The sequence below is a fragment of the Schistosoma haematobium genome, chromosome 1, assembly GCF_000699445.3.
Source record: "Schistosoma haematobium chromosome 1, whole genome shotgun sequence".
Taxonomy (NCBI): Eukaryota; Metazoa; Platyhelminthes; class Trematoda; order Strigeidida; family Schistosomatidae; genus Schistosoma; species Schistosoma haematobium.
In genome coordinates this window covers 74,909,663-74,932,370 of record NC_067196.1, presented here as the reverse complement: position 1 = coordinate 74,932,370, position 22,708 = coordinate 74,909,663, and the positions used below count along the sequence as shown (strand labels likewise).

Sequence of the window (22,708 nt, the reverse complement as noted above, 5' to 3'; positions counted from 1 at the left end):
TTATTGGCGTCATATTTACCTCTGTGGAATTATTATGCATTTATAATTGTGGATTTTTGAGACCAAAACTCAACAGAACACGCAACGACTAGCCGATTTAAGTAACGTCCCTAATTTGTTATTGCATTTGTAACATTTAACTTGTAAATATTAATATTACTATTGATTGCTATTAACTTTGTTGATACTTTTGCGTTTATATATTGTTTGGTCCACCACAATTATTTGGTGAGCCTCGATTATTTTTTTATAGACATTTACTATATATATCTACATAATTTTTTTATTATTATTAATCGGCACGACACCATATTTTTGTTTTTGTCATTATGAACTCTCCGGGTAAACTTATTGATATTGATAGTTCACCGACCAACCTTCTAAACTCTCCACAACCAGAGGATAATGTTTTAAACTCAATCAACGCTATCTCGGAACTAAGATTACCAACGTACGGTGTTAATAATCCCAGGATCTGGTTTGCACAGGTTGAGGCATTATTTTTGTCGAGAGGTATACGCTCGCAAGCGACAAAATATGCATACATCGTTGGAGCATTACCCATAGAAGTGGCAGCAGAAGTCGGAGACCTGATAGATAACGTACCAGAAGCGGACCCATATGACAAAATAAAAGCCGCAGTAATCCACCGTACTTCGCAGTCTGATGAAAAACGCTTACAGCAACTACTCACCGCATACGAGTTAGGGGACAAAAGACCTTCACAGTTGCTTAGACATATGAGACAACTAGCAGGTTCATACAAGTTAGACGAAGCATTACTTAAGCAGATGTGGTCACAAAGGTTACCTTATAGCGTCAGACAAATTCTCAGCGTATCAGGAGCCACTGTCAGTCGTGATGATTTAGCAGACATGGCCGATAAGATAATAGAAATATATCCCGATAGTCGGGGAATTAACGCTGTACAATCCGCTAGTAGAGATGCTATGAACCCTATTCTTGACATGCAGCAACAAATGGCACACTTAACACGGCAGCTAGCATCACTGCAGGCGACTATCTCCACCATCCATTCTCGACGCCCCAGATCTAGGTCCAGAAGGAGATCAGTATCCAGACATCGTCTTAGGTCACCTAAGCGGGCAGCCGGAATTTGTTGGTATCATTCGAATTATGGTGAGAAAGCACGTCGTTGCACAAAACCGTGCAACTTCACGGCAAGCAAGCCAGACCATCAGGGAAACGAAGTGGCCAGACAGTAATAGCGGCAGCTGTTACTGGCCAACATGTCAGCCGCCTCTTCCACATCAGGGATCGTATTTCTGGCTCAGACTTCTTAGTCGATACTGGAGCAGAAATCAGCATCATCCCACTCCATCTCTCACGCAGACAACATACGACAAGCACTAAATTGTCCTTGGTAGCGGCTAACGAATCAGTTATCAAAACTTATGGAGAACAATCTCTTATATTAGATCTCGGGCTCCGTAGAAGATTCACATGGGTATTCATAGTTGCTCAAGTCAAACGACCCATCCTCGGGGCCGATTTTCTTAGTGCGTACAACCTGTTAGTTGATATGACCAACAAGAGATTAATCGACGTAAACACACGTTTACAGGTAAATGGTACACTCTCCAACGACAACGAGATCCATGGTGTTCGAATAATGAAACCTGTGAACAACATCTTCAACGACATTCTAACAGAATACCAGTGCATTACGAAATCAGATTACCAAAAGGAAGGTAACCCACAGCTGGTACAACACCATATCACTACCACCGGACCACCTATTAGCGCCAGGGCGAGGAGACTACCACCAAGCAAGTTGCAAGTAGCTAAAAGAGAATTCGAACATATGATGCAACTTGGTATTATCAGACCATCCAACAGCCCCTGGGCCTCGCCGTTACACATGGTACCAAAGAAGGACCAAGATTGGCGTCCGTGTGGTGACTATCGACGATTAAATAATCAAACCATCCCGGATAGGTATCCTATTCCACATATACATGACTTCGCGTTAAATTTACATGGTAAATGCATCTTCTCGAAGCTCGACTTAGTGCATGCATACTATCAAATTCCGATGGCACCAGAAGACATCGAGAAAACAGCCATCATCACACCCTTTGGCCTGTTTGAGTTTCTAAGGATGCCATTCGGATTAAAAAACGCTGCGCAGACATTCCAACGCTTCATGGATAACGTAACAAGAGGCCTTGATTTCGTGTTTGCATACATCGACGATGTTCTCATTGCAAGCTCATCTTTAGAAGAGCATATCCAACATGTCCAGACCCTTTTTGATCGTTTTAAAAACATGGCGTCGTCATCAATCCTTCGAAATGCATATTCGCAGTCCCAGCCTTAGAGTTTTTAGGGCATTACATTGACTCTCAAGGCATCAAACCACTCCCAGAAAAGGTTGAAGCTATTACCAATTATCCCGAACCAACCTCGGTGAAGTCATTACGACGCTTCCTCGGTATGTGTAATTTTTACCGCCGTTTCTTACCACATTGTGCTGAAGTATTACAGCCATTAACCGATCTGTTGAAAGCCGACAAAAAAGGTACGAAGAGAGAGAAGAATCAAACATTCAACCTATCTCTTGATGCCAAAACAGCGTTTGAAAAATCAAAGTCGATGATAGCTAATGCCACCATGCTACAATATCTAAATACTGACCCCACAACCCACTTAATTCTGTGTACCGATGCATCTCAAAAAGCCGTCGGGCAGTATTACAACAACAGGTAAACAATATGACTACCCCCATAGCGTTTTTCTCCAAAAGATTGTCACCAGCCCAGGAACGCTATAGTACCTTTGGACGGGAGTTACTTGCTATCTACTTAGCCGTTAAACACTTTAACTTTTTACTACAAGGACGAACTTTTACCATCATGACCGATCACAAACCTTTATGTTACTCATTCCACACATCGTACGACCGACATTCACCTCGCGAAGCACGACAACTGGATTACATCTCCCAGTTTACGACAGATATCCAATTTGTCAAAGGACACACCAACGTCGTAGCTGACGCATTGTCACGTAAGGACGTAAATACCCTGTTACGTAAACAAGACATCGATCTAGAAACCATCGCAAAACTACAAGTAGACGATGCAGATTTGAAGGCCTGCCAGGAGAAGTCTAACTTGAACCTTAAACCAGTACCCATCCCTTTCTCAAATACATCTATCATTTGCGATGTTTCAACGGGTAACAATCGCCCTTTTGTACCTCTAGCATGTCGTCGACAGGTATTTCATCAACTGCATGACCTTTCTCACCCAGGAATCAGAGCCACAATCAAATTGGTTACTGAGCGTTTTGTGTGGCCAAAAATCAATTCAGATATAAAACGATGGACGCGAAGCTGCCTACAATGTCAACGCAGCAAGATTCAGAAGCACACGATCAGTCCAGTTGGCAAGTATCCCCTGCCGGAAAAACGTTTTCAGCATATCCACTTAGACATAGTTGGTCCATTGCCACCATCTAATTCATTCACTCATATTCTCACTGCGGTGGACAGGTTCACAAGATGGGCCATAGCATGCCCTATTGCTGATACTTCTGCAGAAACAGTAGCCGGCGTATTCCTTGACCGTTGGATAGCAAATTACGGAGTACCTTCTATCGTCACTACCGACCGTGGTCCCCAGTTTCAGTCTATCTTATTTCAGGAATTCACAAGACTTCTGGGTGTGAACCACATCAAAACAACAGCCTACCACCCAGCAGCTAACGGCTTGGTCGAAAGATTTCGCCGCCAATTGAAAAGCTCGCTGATGGCACAAGATGATACGACAAAATGGAGTGACGCATTACCACTTGTACTCCTGGGTATCCGTTCAACTATAAAGGAAGATATAGGTTGTACAGCCGCTGAGCTAGTTTACGGTACAACCCTTACATTACCAGGTCAACTAGTGGACCCAAACACTTTAACACCAACGGACCCAAGTCGTTTTGCTAGCCAACTGCTGCAAACCATGCAACGAATCAAAGCCATACCGCCTCGTGAACATAACAATCGAATACAACTCAACAGAAATCTAGAAACATGCAAGTTTGTCTTTGTTCGAGTTGATGCTGTTAAAAAGCCATTGAAACAACCTTATGAAGGACCATATCAAGTAATTAAAAGAACGACCAAACACTTCATAATCAACAAGTGTGGAAAGAAAGAGACTATCGCTATCGATAGAATAAAGCCTGCTTTCTACGAAGCACAACTTGACAAAGAACATACTATTTCACTGAACCAGCCCCGTCCAGCAACCACCACTACAGCAGACAGGGAAGAAAAACTGAGTACCAAACCTACTTGTTTAACGCGCTCAGGCAGAGCCGTAAAAAAACCCAAACGCTATGTACATTTCGCCGAATAAAAAAAATCTAAACAAACAATTACTGATGTACTATACGATTATACTCACCCGATTTTTCCCAACAAAATCCATGATTTTTTTTTCACAGTGTACATAATTAACCATATTTTTTTCCCACAATTATTCGTTTTGTCACATTTTTTTTTCATAGAAAAAAATTTGTTACAATAATAAACGAGTAAACTCTATTTAATTATTCATTTGTTGTACACACACACACACACACACAAAAATAAGCAGTTCATTTTTTTGGGGGGGTCAGTAACAGTCTGCACATTATTATCATTGTTAGCAAACCAAGCTTTTAAATGACGGTATTCTCATTACTTTTGTTTGTCATGCTATGCCATATCACCACTATTTTCACTCAATAACACACTGTATATTGTTAACGTACATGTCATACGCATCTCCACATTGTTAATTGGTTATTATTGTAAATATTTTTTTTTTGGTATAAAATTTTTATTATTGTTATTGTAACCAGTGTTACCTCCGGACACTCTGGGGGGAGCTATGTGGAGATAGACCTGACAACCTTATTTTGTAAATAGTTTTCAATGTTATTTCTATTTGTTTTGTCAATTTTTCACTGTATGTACATTTATCATTAAATGACTGTACGTGTTGTTTTAGTCAACGACCTTGAACGCTTTTTCCGTTGTAATTCTAACATAGCGTGACACACATTTTCGATTGTTCACAAATACACTATTACGCACATACCCATTGTTCTATTCTCGCTCGTTACCAAGTCAATTGCGTTCTAAACTGGATATTATCCTCATTTCAGACTGCAGTGTCATTCCCATTATATCCTACATCAAAGAAACTTATTGGCGTCATATTTACCTCTGTGGAATTATTATGCATTTATAATTGTGGATTTTTGAGACCAAAACTCAACAGAACACGCAACGACTAGCCGATTTAAGTAACGTCCCTAATTTGTTATTGCATTTGTAACATTTAACTTGTAAATATTAATATTACTATTGATTGCTATTAACTTTGTTGATACTTTTGCGTTTATATATTGTTTGGTCCACCACAATGGTTAGCAGACATCAGAAATTGAGAATGATATTTATAACAGTTACGCATATCCAGTTTACATGATTGTATTACAAATCATTACTCTAGCATATTGATTCAAACAACATTGTGTTCAATGTTGGGCCACTCAGCTTCTATTTCGAGCTTTCGCATGACCCACAACTATGTTATCACGCTGCGCTAATGTGATTGTAGTGTCAGTTATTATGGCAAGCCCATATACCTTATTCTAACTTACGGACATCCTATTTTATTCATTTTACTTGAGCCATATTTTGACCTTGTCAATTATTCGCTTATTAGCCTTGACTGTTTTCACATGAGCGTATATGTGTGTACACTTCATGTCCCACGATTCACCACATGTCTGTAGTTTATGTTGTCTGCCTATAAATACTGAGTAACGCTTAATTAAAATGGAGTTGGCTTCCCAGCCATCTTCCATACGTGTGATTTTTGCTTTGCTGTGCTTCATTCGCTTCATGTACAAAATATATGCATTCACAAATCAATTCTCGTTATTCGACTTATTTAATTCGGTTATTGACTAACGCGATTTAAGTCAACGATGATACACGAGAATCAGCGATAACAAACATTCGTACGATCTTGGAGTCAGATCAACGGGCCATCACATTGGTAAGCCCGCCGACGACGAACGCAACGCAGCAAGCTACGTCGATGAAGGAACTTCTGCACTCTATACGTTCGACGAACATATTCAGCGAAGCCAGCGCAATCTCCAATCCGACGCAATCAGCACAGCCTGTGCAACATGACATGGACATGCTCAAGTCGTATTATCTTATCGATACTTTGTCCTCATGTCAATTATCCTCACTGATACATTTTTCGGATTGTTCCATTACGATTCAAATTATCATTATATGCTTATTATTACATTATTATCAATATCATGACCGAATGTGGAATTATTAATCTTGTTCGTGCTGTCACTAAATTGACATTTTCGCAATCATATCACTCACCGAACAAATTATCATTTTATGAAAATTCCACTCCGCGTAATGACATCCAGAACTCATTGGAATATTTTTACTATTCAAAAACGTGAAATTTTCCTGCTTTAAGTGAGTTCGTTCCAATTTTTTTCATGTCATTTTGATCTAATATTACATTCATTCACTTAGTCGAGGTCAGCAATTTATGTTATCACAACATACATTTTTCATTTCGAAATCACCTCCTATTATGTCTATGGATGCTTCTAACTAGCTGATTAGTAACCATTACGTTCATTTTATCTATTCTTCCACGTGCATAACTACATGCTGCATCACTTATCACTCGAAAACGCTATTCGGGTACTGCAACTACTAGACTATACCCATCGCACTGTATATCAGAACATAGAGTTTAGAGCTAGTCTCTCAAAGATACACTCTTGTTCGTCACATCCAAGTCAGTCTCATACGTCGCCATCACTAATCATATGTATTGGTATTTTTGTCATGCCTTGGTACGGTTTTGTAACAAACGAGATCGAGCGCATCTCCCTCAAACCACACAAACCACTCTAGGCTTCATGACCAAAAAGGAATACGACTCTACGTACCTCGTCTACTCAGTCACTATTCTGTTCCTCTGGTCATTCTTCTACTAATACATATTCAACGATAACTCGGTGCATTTGTCATAACGCAGACAACATCCACTGACTTCAAATTTTATGATTATTATCAATTGCAGTACAGCAACGAATATCACCCATCGATGCAGTTATCATTTCACGACTTGACTATTATCCTACGAACGGGAACTACGCATTTAAATTCGAATTCACTCATCACTAGTCGATGCTATTTATTCTGCTGCGGCTCAACAGAACATATATTTAACATATTTCACTATTTCGTCAGCATCACAGACCAATTTCTTTCATATTCTACTGCACTTATTTCGAAGATTTATTTCCCTGTCGTACCCACAAACAATTTATTATTATTTTTACGATATTTTGAATCGCTCATACAAACGTTATTTTATCGTTCAGACAGTCATAGCATTAGTACATGTTAATTTTTGTACGCCCATTAATTTGCTCATATTCGCATGTTAACGTTTCCATTTTTGTCCGCGCCTTTTCTATATTCATGTATTCTTTTGCATAAGTATGACATTTTCATATAATACGCTCACCCCTCATGTGACACTGTACTTTATCGAGTGTTGTACAATTTTTTTGGCTACTTATTGTTAACGTTAACTTCATACCACTTCAGTGTTATTTTCGAAAAACGACATTTTTTAAATGTGCTATTTTCTACAAGGGGGCTATGTTGTGGTGGACCAAACAATATATAAACGCAAAAGTATCAACAAAGTTAATAGCAATCAATAGTAATATTAATATTTACAAGTTAAATGTTACAAATGCAATAACAAATTAGGGACGTTACTTAAATCGGCTAGTCGTTGCGTGTTCTGTTGAGTTTTGGTCTCAAAAATCCACAATTATAAATGCATAATAATTCCACAGAGGTAAATATGACGCCAATAAGTTTCTTTGATGTAGGATATAATGGGAATGACACTGCAGTCTGAAATGAGGATAATATCCAGTTTAGAACGCAATTGACTTGGTAACGAGCGAGAATAGAACAATGGGTATGTGCGTAATAGTGTATTTGTGAACAATCGAAAATGTGTGTCACGCTATGTTAGAATTACAACGGAAAAAGCGTTCAAGGTCGTTGACTAAAACAACACGTACAGTCATTTAATGATAAATGTACATACAGTGAAAAATTGACAAAACAAATAGAAATAACATTGAAAACTATTTACAAAATAAGGTTGTCAGGTCTATCTCCACATAGCTCCCCCCAGAGTGTCCGGAGGTAACACTGGTTACAATAACAATAATAAAAATTTTATACCAAAAAAAAAATATTTACAATAATAACCAATTAACAATGTGGAGATGCGTATGACATGTACGTTAACAATATACAGTGTGTTATTGAGTGAAAATAGTGGTGATATGGCATAGCATGACAAACAAAAGTAATGAGAATACCGTCATTTAAAAGCTTGGTTTGCTAACAATGATAATAATGTGCAGACTGTTACTGACCCCCCCAAAAAAATGAACTGCTTATTTGTGTGTGTGTGTGTGTACAACAAATGAATAATTAAATAGAGTTTACTCGTTTATTATTGTAACAAATTTTTTTCTATGAAAAAAAATGTGACAAAACGAATAATTGTGGGAAAAAAAATATGGTTAATTATGTACACTGTGAAAAAAAAATCATGGATTTTGTTGGGAAAAATCGGGTGAGTATAATCGTATAGTACATCAGTAATTGTTTGTTTAGATTTTTTTTATTCGGCGAAATGTACATAGCGTTTGGGTTTTTTTACGGCTCTGCCTGAGCGCGTTAAACAAGTAGGTTTGGTACTCAGTTTTTCTTCCCTGTCTGCTGTAGTGGTGGTTGCTGGACGGGGCTGGTTCAGTGAAATAGTATGTTCTTTGTCAAGTTGTGCTTCGTAGAAAGCAGGCTTTATTCTATCGATAGCGATAGTCTCTTTCTTTCCACACTTGTTGATTATGAAGTGTTTGGTCGTTCTTTTAATTACTTGATATGGTCCTTCATAAGGTTGTTTCAATGGCTTTTTAACAGCATCAACTCGAACAAAGACAAACTTGCATGTTTCTAGATTTCTGTTGAGTTGTATTCGATTGTTATGTTCACGAGGCGGTATGGCTTTGATTCGTTGCATGGTTTGCAGCAGTTGGCTAGCAAAACGACTTGGGTCCGTTGGTGTTAAAGTGTTTGGGTCCACTAGTTGACCTGGTAATGTAAGGGTTGTACCGTAAACTAGCTCAGCGGCTGTACAACCTATATCTTCCTTTATAGTTGAACGGATACCCAGGAGTACAAGTGGTAATGCGTCACTCCATTTTGTCGTATCATCTTGTGCCATCAGCGAGCTTTTCAATTGGCGGCGAAATCTTTCGACCAAGCCGTTAGCTGCTGGGTGGTAGGCTGTTGTTTTGATGTGGTTCACACCCAGAAGTCTTGTGAATTCCTGAAATAAGATAGACTGAAACTGGGGACCACGGTCGGTAGTGACGATAGAAGGTACTCCGTAATTTGCTATCCAACGGTCAAGGAATACGCCGGCTACTGTTTCTGCAGAAGTATCAGCAATAGGGCATGCTATGGCCCATCTTGTGAACCTGTCCACCGCAGTGAGAATATGAGTGAATGAATTAGATGGTGGCAATGGACCAACTATGTCTAAGTGGATATGCTGAAAACGTTTTTCCGGCAGGGGATACTTGCCAACTGGACTGATCGTGTGCTTCTGAATCTTGCTGCGTTGACATTGTAGGCAGCTTCGCGTCCATCGTTTTATATCTGAATTGATTTTTGGCCACACAAAACGCTCAGTAACCAATTTGATTGTGGCTCTGATTCCTGGGTGAGAAAGGTCATGCAGTTGATGAAATACCTGTCGACGACATGCTAGAGGTACAAAAGGGCGATTGTTACCCGTTGAAACATCGCAAATGATAGATGTATTTGAGAAAGGGATGGGTACTGGTTTAAGGTTCAAGTTAGACTTCTCCTGGCAGGCCTTCAAATCTGCATCGTCTACTTGTAGTTTTGCGATGGTTTCTAGATCGATGTCTTGTTTACGTAACAGGGTATTTACGTCCTTACGTGACAATGCGTCAGCTACGACGTTGGTGTGTCCTTTGACAAATTGGATATCTGTCGTAAACTGGGAGATGTAATCCAGTTGTCGTGCTTCGCGAGGTGAATGTCGGTCGTACGATGTGTGGAATGAGTAACATAAAGGTTTGTGATCGGTCATGATGGTAAAAGTTCGTCCTTGTAGTAAAAAGTTAAAGTGTTTAACGGCTAAGTAGATAGCAAGTAACTCCCGTCCAAAGGTACTATAGCGTTCCTGGGCTGGTGACAATCTTTTGGAGAAAAACGCTATGGGGGTAGTCATATTGTTTACCTGTTGTTGTAATACTGCCCGACGGCTTTTTGAGATGCATCGGTACACAGAATTAAGTGGGTTGTGGGGTCAGTATTTAGATATTGTAGCATGGTGGCATTAGCTATCATCGACTTTGATTTTTCAAACGCTGTTTTGGCATCAAGAGATAGGTTGAATGTTTGATTCTTCTCTCTCTTCGTACCTTTTTTGTCGGCTTTCAACAGATCGGTTAATGGCTGTAATACTTCAGCACAATGTCGTAAGAAACGGCGGTAAAAATTACACATACCGAGGAAGCGTCGTAATGACTTCACCGAGGTTGGTTCGGGATAATTGGTAATAGCTTCAACCTTTTCTGGGAGTGGTTTGATGCCTTGAGAGTCAATGTAATGCCCTAAAAACTCTAAGGCTGGGACTGCGAATATGCATTTCGAAGGATTGATGACGACGCCATGTTTTTTAAAACGATCAAAAAGGGTCTGGACATGTTGGATATGCTCTTCTAAAGATGAGCTTGCAATGAGAACATCGTCGATGTATGCAAACACGAAATCAAGGCCTCTTGTTACGTTATCCATGAAGCGTTGGAATGTCTGCGCAGCGTTTTTAATCCGAATGGCATCCTTAGAAACTCAAACAGGCCAAAGGGTGTGATGATGGCTGTTTTCTCGATGTCTTCTGGTGCCATCGGAATTTGATAGTATGCATGCACTAAGTCGAGCTTCGAGAAGATGCATTTACCATGTAAATTTAACGCGAAGTCATGTATATGTGGAATAGGATACCTATCCGGGATGGTTTGATTATTTAATCGTCGATAGTCACCACACGGACGCCAATCTTGGTCCTTCTTTGGTACCATGTGTAACGGCGAGGCCCAGGGGCTGTTGGATGGTCTGATAATACCAAGTTGCATCATATGTTCGAATTCTCTTTTAGCTACTTGCAACTTGCTTGGTGGTAGTCTCCTCGCCCTGGCGCTAATAGGTGGTCCGGTGGTAGTGATATGGTGTTGTACCAGCTGTGGGTTACCTTCCTTTTGGTAATCTGATTTCGTAATGCACTGGTATTCTGTTAGAATGTCGTTGAAGATGTTGTTCACAGGTTTCATTATTCGAACACCATGGATCTCGTTGTCGTTGGAGAGTGTACCATTTACCTGTAAACGTGTGTTTACGTCGATTAATCTCTTGTTGGTCATATCAACTAACAGGTTGTACGCACTAAGAAAATCGGCCCCGAGGATGGGTCGTTTGACTTGAGCAACTATGAATACCCATGTGAATCTTCTACGGAGCCCGAGATCTAATATAAGAGATTGTTCTCCATAAGTTTTGATAACTGATTCGTTAGCCGCTACCAAGGACAATTTAGTGCTTGTCGTATGTTGTCTGCGTGAGAGATGGAGTGGGATGATGCTGATTTCTGCTCCAGTATCGACTAAGAAGTCTGAGCCAGAAATACGATCCCTGATGTGGAAGAGGCGGCTGACATGTTGGCCAGTAACAGCTGCCGCTATTACTGTCTGGCCACTTCGTTTCCCTGATGGTCTGGCTTGCTTGCCGTGAAGTTGCACGGTTTTGTGCAACGACGTGCTTTCTCACCATAATTCGAATGATACCAACAAATTCCGGCTGCCCGCTTAGGTGACCTAAGACGATGTCTGGATACTGATCTCCTTCTGGACCTAGATCTGGGGCGTCGAGAATGGATGGTGGAGATAGTCGCCTGCAGTGATGCTAGCTGCCGTGTTAAGTGTGCCATTTGTTGCTGCATGTCAAGAATAGGGTTCATAGCATCTCTACTAGCGGATTGTACAGCGTTAATTCCCCGACTATCGGGATATATTTCTATTATCTTATCGGCCATGTCTGCTAAATCATCACGACTGACAGTGGCTCCTGATACGCTGAGAATTTGTCTGACGCTATAAGGTAACCTTTGTGACCACATCTGCTTAAGTAATGCTTCGTCTAACTTGTATGAACCTGCTAGTTGTCTCATATGTCTAAGCAACTGTGAAGGTCTTTTGTCCCCTAACTCGTATGCGGTGAGTAGTTGCTGTAAGCGTTTTTCATCAGACTGCGAAGTACGGTGGATTACTGCGGCTTTTATTTTGTCATATGGGTCCGCTTCTGGTACGTTATCTATCAGGTCTCCGACTTCTGCTGCCACTTCTATGGGTAATGCTCCAACGATGTATGCATATTTTGTCGCTTGCGAGCGTATACCTCTCGACAAAAATAATGCCTCAACCTGTGCAAACCAGATCCTGGGATTATTAACACCGTACGTTGGTAATCTTAGTTCCGAGATAGCGTTGATTGAGTTTAAAACATTATCCTCTGGTTGTGGAGAGTTTAGAAGGTTGGTCGGTGAACTATCAATATCAATAAGTTTACCCGGAGAGTTCATAATGACAAAAACAAAAATATGGTGTCGTGCCGATTAATAATAATAAAAAAATTATGTAGATATATATAGTAAATGTCTATAAAAAAATAATCGAGGCTCACCAAATAATTGTGGTGGACCAAACAATATATAAACGCAAAAGTATCAACAAAGTTAATAGCAATCAATAGTAATATTAATATTTACAAGTTAAATGTTACAAATGCAATAACAAATTAGGGACGTTACTTAAATCGGCTAGTCGTTGCGTGTTCTGTTGAGTTTTGGTCTCAAAAATCCACAATTATAAATGCATAATAATTCCACAGAGGTAAATATGACGCCAATAAGTTTCTTTGATGTAGGATATAATGGGAATGACACTGCAGTCTGAAATGAGGATAATATCCAGTTTAGAACGCAATTGACTTGGTAACGAGCGAGAATAGAACAATGGGTATGTGCGTAATAGTGTATTTGTGAACAATCGAAAATGTGTGTCACGCTATGTTAGAATTACAACGGAAAAAGCGTTCAAGGTCGTTGACTAAAACAACACGTACAGTCATTTAATGATAAATGTACATACAGTGAAAAATTGACAAAACAAATAGAAATAACATTGAAAACTATTTACAAAATAAGGTTGTCAGGTCTATCTCCACAATGTAGTTTCAGTTATTATTGCAAGCCCATATACCTTATTCTAACTTACGGACATCCTATTTTATTCATTTTACTTGAGCCATATTTTGACCTTGTCAATTATTCGCTTATTAGCCTTGACTGTTTTCACATGAGCGTATATGTGTGTACACTTCATGTCCCACGATTCACCACATGTCTGTAGTTTATGTTGTCTGCCTATAAATACTGAGTAACGCTTAATTAAAATGGAGTTGGCTTCCCAGCCATCTTCCATACGTGTGATTTTTGCTTTGCTGTGCTTCATTCGCTTCATGTACAAAATATATGCATTCACAAATCAATTCTCGTTATTCGACTTATTTAATTCGGTTATTGACAAACGCGATTTAAGTCGACCCTGATATACGAGAATAGGTGATGGCAAACATTTATACGCTCATAAAATGGAGTCGAGAACCACGAGCCACTACATGATAACTTTAGTATATTTTCCCAATACAGTGGTCTTGCTATCGCGTACGGTTTTAGTTGTCTTGAAGGCGCTGAGGTAACTAATTTGGTGTTCGAATTCAGAAGGACTATTGTTGGTTTTAGTGAAAACTGATAAGGTTGATTCAACGACAGAGAAACAGTATCACCTTTGCTTATGTAAAAGGTGAGTCGAAATGCACGTTAATATGGGATGTGTATATAAAAGTATGACCTGAACATCGCAATTTAAGATATGGAACACTGTTTTTGGAACAACGGTTTAAAACATGATACGGATGATGTGATCTTTTCATAAGAGGATACTTTAATTAGCTCAGTGCGCAACATTTATAAATACATAACAGCTTCAATAAAAGTAGCTTAGTAGTTTCGAATGGAATTAAGTATCACACGTATGGTAGACTATCTAGAGAATCTATGGAATTTGTCCTTCTTAGTTTCATATTCATCACCGTTCCAAAAGTCTCTTGATCATATTAAATGTTAAGTGTTAGCAGGAATTTTTTTCGGTCCATATTGGTTAAAGATCTTCTGAAAGTTTATGGTTCGAATTCCAGGTAGCAGTAGTTTTAGTAATCAATCGACATGATGATTGTACACAATTCGAGGAAGCAGGTGAGTCTGTTCCGATTTCAGTTGTTAATTCTAATACTAATGAGTGCATTCTAGATAATACAGAGTCTTTATCCAATACAATGTCAAACAGACACAAGATGAACTCAAGAAGAAGACGTGCAATCGATTACAGACGCTTAAACTCCTATTTAAGTTGTGGCAGATGTGGTGTTTGAATGAACTAATGATACCTTTGTACTTGTTGAATGCTTGATTTCGAATTCTAAATACAGTACATTTGTTCATTCTTATCTAGTACTTCTTGATCCGACTGCGTTATTTCTCGGATTCCTAGTTCATACTACAATTCAAATACTCCTAATTATCACACAATCTTCAATGCGAACGTCAACACAGTTAATCCTACTGTACAGAACTGAAACTTCGAGAACTACCACTGTGGTGCATGCTACTTATATTGATATAAAATGTGGCGGCAGAAGATGGGGAAGATCAAGAAAGTAAGAGCGGGAATAGAAAGCAATTAGTATGGAAACGCAAGAACAATGAAGTTCGAGAAAATTATTGGACACTTTGCAAATTAAGTATTATAGTATGGTTTTTCTATTTTACCAAGTAACTCTATAATTTTGTGGTAAATTTAATTCGGTTGTCCTCACCTGTGTTCTCCTTCACTTCACCACAACCATATTCAAAAAGGTACAAGTATTTAGTAACAAATGTCTACTCAAGATACTCAATATATACTGGTCGGATGCCATCGAAAGTAAACTACTGTGGGAGGGGACAAATCAACTTCCAGCTGAGGAGGAAATCAGGAAAGGATGTTGGAGGTGGTAAGGACATGGGCTGTGGAAATCAACAATCTGAATCACTAGGCAAGCGCTAACTTGGAATCCTGAGGAGACTTGGAGAAGATGAAGGCCAAAGAACACACTGCGACGGGAGTTGAAAACAGACAATTAGTGGGTGAATAACAATTGGGAAGCTTTTTTGGGACAAGATTGCATGGATAGTGCTGGTCGACGGCCTAAGCTCCTCCGCGAGGGATAACAGGCAGAAGTACGTAACATATATGTTTATTTTGATCCTAAAATTCACTACACCTAAACCTAAATTTTAGTCTGTTTACAATATTTTATGTACATAAAAGGTTTTCAAAAACTGGAAATAAAATCCCTTTAAATGATGTCAAGTCATTTTGGTAAGAAAAACACTAACAGTATAATCAAAATGATAGTTAACTCACACAGTATTTTATCCCTCCCACCTCAAATCTTCAATTATTTGGTGTTTAAGTTCGTTGATACTGCTAGACATGTCGAATAAGTGATATATTCTCTAAACAAATCAACGAGAACTATAAAACAAACAACACAAACGTCGGGCGATTCACATCAGAATGAAGAACTTTAGGCCGGTGTGGAAGACATGCTCAGTCTACGCCTGGTCCTACGTTCTAGCTGACTGACTGACACCTGTAAAACTTTACATTCTTATAGACCTGTGATATTTATAAGTATTTGAATTATAGTGTGAACTAGGAATCCGAGAAATAACGCAGTCGGATCAAGAAGTACTAGATAAGCATGAACAAATGTACTGTATTTAGAATTCGAAATCAAGCATTCAACAAGTACAAAGGTATCATTAGTTCATTCAAACACCACATCTGCCACAACTTAAATAGGAGTTTAAGCGTCTGTAATCGATTGCACGTCTTCTTCTTGAGTTCATCTTGTGTCTGTTTGACATTGTATTGGATAAAGACTCTGTATTATCTAGAATGCACTCATTAGTATTAGAATTAACAGTCGAAATTGAAACAAACTCACCGGACTCCTGGAATTGTATTCGATCAACATGACGGTTGTGTACTTAAATCACTGATATCTAGAATTCTTTACCACAATCTCCGTGGCTGGTCAAAGATGATTTCCACAGCAATACGTAACTTCTTCAGACTCTAAACATCTCACGTTCGAACGAAAAATTCTTCCTTTTAATAGCTTTGATGGAGTCTCTTTCGTTACGGAATGTTTAGCATTTCTATATTGCAACAGAAAGGTACCTACTTCCTTCTCCAGTTCATTAAATGTTGAAGCTGCAATAGGGTCAATAATAGTCTTTAATGTCCTGACAAAATGTTCTGCCTAACCATTATAACGAGGGTGCTTGAAAGCAGTGAACAGATGTCTGCACCCCCTACTATTCGACCAGGCAGAGACCGCATCCGCAGCAGAATGAGAGCCGCTATCGGTCACTAACACCATGGGAACCCCTTCTTGACTAAACACCTTTCTTAATGCTTGGACTGGGAAGTCCGAATTTGGTGAAGTTATGGAAAAACTTCAGGCCACTTTGAAAAAGAATCAATGACTACAAGTAAACAGTGTTTTCCAAGAAATGGACCACATTAGCGGGCCTCAGGCGATACTGGCCATGGAGTTCACTTTGAAGGCTGACTTTTCAACCTATGAAATTTTTCACAATTGTTTGCTGTACGACATATATCTGCATTTGTCTCTGGCCACCAACATGTGAGCCTTGCCAAGGAATTCATTTTCTCAACACCTGAATGTCCACCAAGGAGATCTTCAAAGACAGGTAACAACACGATCATTTAAACACAAAATACTGAAGATGACACACGTATTTGGAGTTTGACAACGCTTTAACCAGTAACACCTTCTAATATGAATCGTACCCACCAAGTGAAATCAAAAGACAGAAGCGAGGAGGTTCGAAGATATATTTGATAGGCTATAAATATATCGAGAATCGTCTGATCTAATCTGGCTAGCGAATGCAGTAGATGTTGAGCACGGCGTTCCCACACGTGATCTGGTGCGGATGCATGACCGAGCGCCTTCAGCTAGGTGAGTCGATTAAAACTAATATGGTCAGCACCCAATGTCGAAAACTTACAGAGCTATTTATTTTGGGGATTTATTTACCGCTACAATACCATCAGGAGTAGTGGATAGCTCATCTCGCCCTGAAAAATAGACAGGAAATCTACGTTTCAAATTAGCATTCCAACCTTTCCGTATAGCACTGAGTATACATCTAAAGTATCTACGAGCTTCTCTAACGAAATCTGGACGTCTCACTGGTAAAGGTTGCACTAACAAACAGTTGGAAGTATTAACAGGTCTATCTTGTAATGATTGCCGAGAAATGCAGTCAACGTGTTGAATTTGTTTGGCACTCCTGTGCTGAACCGTATAGTCATAGGCACTGAAAGCAATACCTCATCGTTAAACCATAGCAGCTGAGGAACGCGCTAAAGATTTTCCAGGATGATAAATAAACTTTAAAGCTTCATGAGCAGTAACAATAGTGAATTTTTACGGATAGAAATTTATGGAGTCTTTTAACAACTCAAAATACAGCTAATGCTTCTCGCTGAGTCTGTGAATAACCTTGTTCAATAACAGTAAGTTTTTGTGAAACACAAATAACTGGTCTACCTTCCTGTTCCAAATCTGCATCAATACCCACAGGTGATGCATCAGTAATAAGCACAGAATGTACACTAGGGGAGTACGTTCGAAGAACAGCATCACTTTGAAGAAACTTCAGTAGACTTCGTAAACATAACTCTTCGTCCTCACTCCATTTGAATGAATTGGATGTCAAAATATTAAATAAACAATTTGCACGACAAGAAAAATTAGCAATAAAACGGGAATAGTATTGAAGAGCACCCACTAGTGAACGTAATTCTGTAAGATTTTTCGGAGACGCTGCATTAGTCAGTGGAGCTAGTCGTTTCATATCTGGTCTAAAACCATTACCATCAACTAGATATCCAAGAAATTCAAGACTAGATACACAAAATGAACACTTATTTGGGTTCACTGTAATATTCTTCTAAACTAAACGACGCAATAAAGCAATAAGTCTCTGGTCATGAACTAACTTATTAGAACCATGAACAATGAGATCATCTTGATAAACTTCAACACCTTCAAGATCACTAACTACTTTATTCATAACTTCCTGAAATATGGCTGGAGAACAACTTGGACCAAATGGAAGGAAATTGTATTTGAACAGACCAAAAGGAGCGTTAATTGTGGTGGAGTTTTGTTCTCTGAGCTGGATGGTTTAGTCGTGGAGCTTTCATCGTTCTTCTGAACGACATCATCAGCACAAGCTTCAGATAGAAGTGAAGTGTTTAGAAGCTTGGCACTCAGGTCAATCAGCAATCAACAAACATATTGAAATCAGTCCAATTTATCAACCAATCAGGAAAATTATGCATAAATATAGGAACAAAAATCAAACCAATGGGAGACATAACCAAAACAAAGAAGTAAACAATGATAAATTTAAGGTCAACAAGAACCAATCAACATCGAGGTGCACAGAACAAGCTGTGAAACACATATGGAGAAATTCGAACACTTCACTTCTATCTGAAGCTTGTGCTGATGATGTCGTTCAGAAGAACGATGAAAGCTCCACGACCAAACCATCCAGCTCAGAGAACAAAACTCCACCAAAGTCATCCACCTGAGCTACAAATCTTCTCCACCATCTCAAAATCATATGAGTGTTAATTGTCGTCAAAATAGATGAAGATTCATCTAAAGGAATTTGGAGATAAGCATCTTTTAGGTCAACTTTTGAGAACACTAGAACCATGAAGTCGATTTAGAATATCTTCAGCTTCTACCGTCGTGCACGTTTGCTTCAACAAACGGGAATTCAAAGTGAATCTATAGTTACCACAAATTCTAGGGGTCTTTCCGTCCGACTTCAGTGGCGTAACGATAGGAGTACCCCATGCTGAAGGCTGAATTGGTTCAATTATGCCTTTCGCACACAAGTCGTTTAATGTCTTACTTACTGCTTTTCAAAGAACATAAGAAATTCTTCGTCTTTTAAGAAAGACTGGATCACCCTGTACTTGAAATTTTATAAACTGAATTTTTATACCTCTAATGCGCTTAGCAAATGCGGCTACCAAATCTTTAAGTGAAGCATCAGAATTTTCTTGAGAAACTAGTGAAGACAACTCTGATTTAGGCCTTTTCAAATTATTTAAACCCAGCATTTACATTTCTTTCTCACTAACTAAAACTTCACAAGGTATGTATAAAGAATCATCATCTCTCATTAGCAATTCACAACATCCTCGTATGGGCAGTCTATGTCCAGTAATCCCTAAAATTGAATTCAGTGGGTCGTACCGCAATTTTAGAATCTAAAGATTTCAAGTTCTTGAATGAAATACTGGACTCTTTACTGCCTGTATGCACACAAAAGATCATGAAATGAACCAAGGGATGTACATAATCGCTTTTGAATATGAGCATTACCTTTCGAAATGGTAGACAAAGATAAATAATCACTAAAAACAGCCAAATTATTGGGATCTAAATTACAAGATTAAGTACTACTTGAAGCAAAATGAACGGTAGTTCTGCATACCGACTTAATATGTCCTATCTTAGCACATTTAAAACATTTAGCATTACGAAATACACATAAATTACGAGAATGAAATTTTCCGCAGGATAAACACTTACCAAACTTGATCCCACCTTTGTTATTTGTTTTGTAACTCCCTGTTGAAACACCCTTTATATTTACACGAGAATAAAAATCACTATTAAACGAACGCAAGTTTGATTTCAGATTCAGATTTGTGTAGTAAGAACAGAAGGCCTATGTTATTCCTTCTCTAGTATGCTCCTATGAGTGTCCAGTCTTCCCTTGAAAGAGTCAGTTGAAGGTGCGGACACCACTGCTTCAAGCAGCAGGTTCCAAGAATCGATGACCCGGTGTGAAAACCTGTATGCCAAGGGTATTTTGTTCGTTCTTGGCTTTTCTACTCACCTGCTATGTCTTCTGAGATGTCCCGATCTAGTGGGAAGAGGTCCAGCTTTTCAAGTCGCTCTTTGTATGGTAAACTCCGGAGTTCTGGAATTGCACGGGTAGCTGCCCTCTGTACTTTTTCTAGGATATCCAAGTCACCTTTTAAACAGTTGCTTGCAGCCTGGACGCAGTTCTCAAGCTTGGTTCTCACTAAGAATGTGTATAGTGTGGTGAACATGGTAGTTTCCAACATAGTGTCCAGAGGATTCTAAGCCCCTTGGCTGCAACCTCCTGGCAATAGGCTGTCGTCTTAGGGCCATGACTCACGGTCACCTCAATATCCTTATGAGACCTGACCACGGATAATGGCACTTCCCCTATGTTGTACCTATTACCCTTTGAGTCCCCAAAGTGCATGAGAACACACTTTGCCACGTTGATAAGCATCAACCACTCTTTAGACTAGTTAATCATACTACTTAAGTCTGCCTGAAGAGCACATGCGTCTGTGTCTCCAGTAATTACTCGCCAGATCCTTACATCGTTAGCGTATAATAACATTAGAGTCTGTAATATACTTGGAAGGTCATTAACATACATTATAAAAAGTAAAGGACCTAGGACAGAACCTTGAGGTACTCCACTAAGTCACAATTGATTGATCACTGGGTGGTGATCAATCTCATGCTTGTCTAGTCCCTATTAGTGCAGATCGAATGCTATCGATCATGTTGCAATGTGGCCACCAGTCTAGGTGACTCGACACTGCGGGCACTATGTATTGAGATTAGATGGTGGTTGGAGGTAGTCAACAGGAAACCCTGGACCCGGGTTTCGTGCTACTTGGCACTCGTCAGCAAGGTGTACCTGTAATCTTGAGGGAACTGGTGCTCCCTGGCCGATTCGATCTCGTGTCACCCAGCTTCACAGTCAGAGACGTTACCACCGAGCTATCCGAGCCGTGACTGACCTCCTGTAGGACTGAGATGTAATCACAATTGATTGATCACTGGGTGGTGATCAATCTCATGCTTGTCTAGTCCTTATTAGTGCAGATCGAATGCTATCGATCATGTTGCAATGTGACTACTTCCAACCACCATCTAATCTCAATACATAGTGCCCGCAGTGTCGAGTCACCTAGGCTGGTGGCCACATTGCAACATGATCGATAGCATTCGATCTGCACTAATAAGGACTAGACAAGCATGAGATTGATCACCACCCAGTGATCAATCAATTGTGATTACATCTCAGTCCTACAGGAGGTCAGTCACGGCTCGGATAGCTCGGTGGTAACGTCTCTGACTGTGAAGCTGGGTGACACGAGATCGAATCGGCCAGGGAGCACCAGTTCCCTCAAGATTACAGGTACACCTTGCTGACGAGTGCCAAGTAGCACGAAACCCGGGTCCAGGGTTTCCTGTTGACTACCTCCAACCACCATCTAATCTCAGTACTCCACTAAGTACTGGTCTCCAGATGGAGCACTTGGAATTTATTCTTACTTTCTGTCTACGACCTACTCGGAAATCCCTAATCCATTTTAAAAGAGGTCCGGCAATACAAAAGTTTTCCAACTTCAATAGCAGTCTATTATTTGGTACCTTGTCAAAAGCATTACTGAAGTCTATGTAGATAACATCCACTGAGTTTCCGTTGTCTAGCGTCTTTATCCAAGATTCCCTTGCTAAAAGGAGGTTCATTGTACAAGATAAGCCCTTTCTCAAACCATTTTGTTCTATTTTTGGCAAGTTATTGGTTTCCATAAATGTTATTATGGTCCGTTTGACTATTCTTTCCAATATTTTAACTACAACACTGGTGGGGCTTACAGGTCTGTAGTTCGATGGAACTTGTCTTGGTCCTGTTTTATGTATGGGAGTGACGATTGCGTTCTTTCATTCCATAGGTAACACACCTCGGTCAAGTGACATATTGATTATTAGTCAGTAGGACCGCGATATATTGTGCAATATGTCTCAAGATTTTGGGATGTGGTTCATCTGGTCCTGTTAACTTTTCCATGTTTAAGGCGCTAAGAGCCTTGAGCACATCGTCCTGATCGAAGTCCATGGTGAGCAAGCGGTTTGTTGACTTTGTATATGCATCTAGTTCTTCGCCTAGAAGAGGTTCCTGAGTGAAATCTGCCACACAATGTTTAGTCATAGCCTCATCATTTTTTATCTTTCTCTATCATTTCAGATTCACTCCCTTCTTTAATTATGTTGGGAATCCAATGATGAATCCTTGTTCTGTAGTTTATGTACGAGAATAGTCTCTTAGGCTTCTTGAGTACAGATTGTGCCAACTGCATTTCATATTTTCTTTGAGCTTCCCGAATTTTTGTTATACAC

At 39.5% G+C, this 22,708-nt stretch overlaps 1 protein-coding gene across 1 annotated transcript; it reads right to left on the bottom strand.

The window, feature by feature from the left end:
• Positions 1-4,210: 4,210 nt before the first annotated feature.
• Positions 4,211-14,269, bottom strand: MS3_00000923 (uncharacterized protein). Its single transcript, XM_051208493.1, has one exon. It carries the CDS (start codon positions 10,419-10,421, stop codon positions 8,781-8,783), a length of 1,641 nt encoding a protein of 546 aa, XP_051075138.1. The 5' UTR covers positions 10,422-14,269; the 3' UTR covers positions 4,211-8,780.
• Between the last annotated feature and the right edge of the window lie 8,439 nt (positions 14,270-22,708).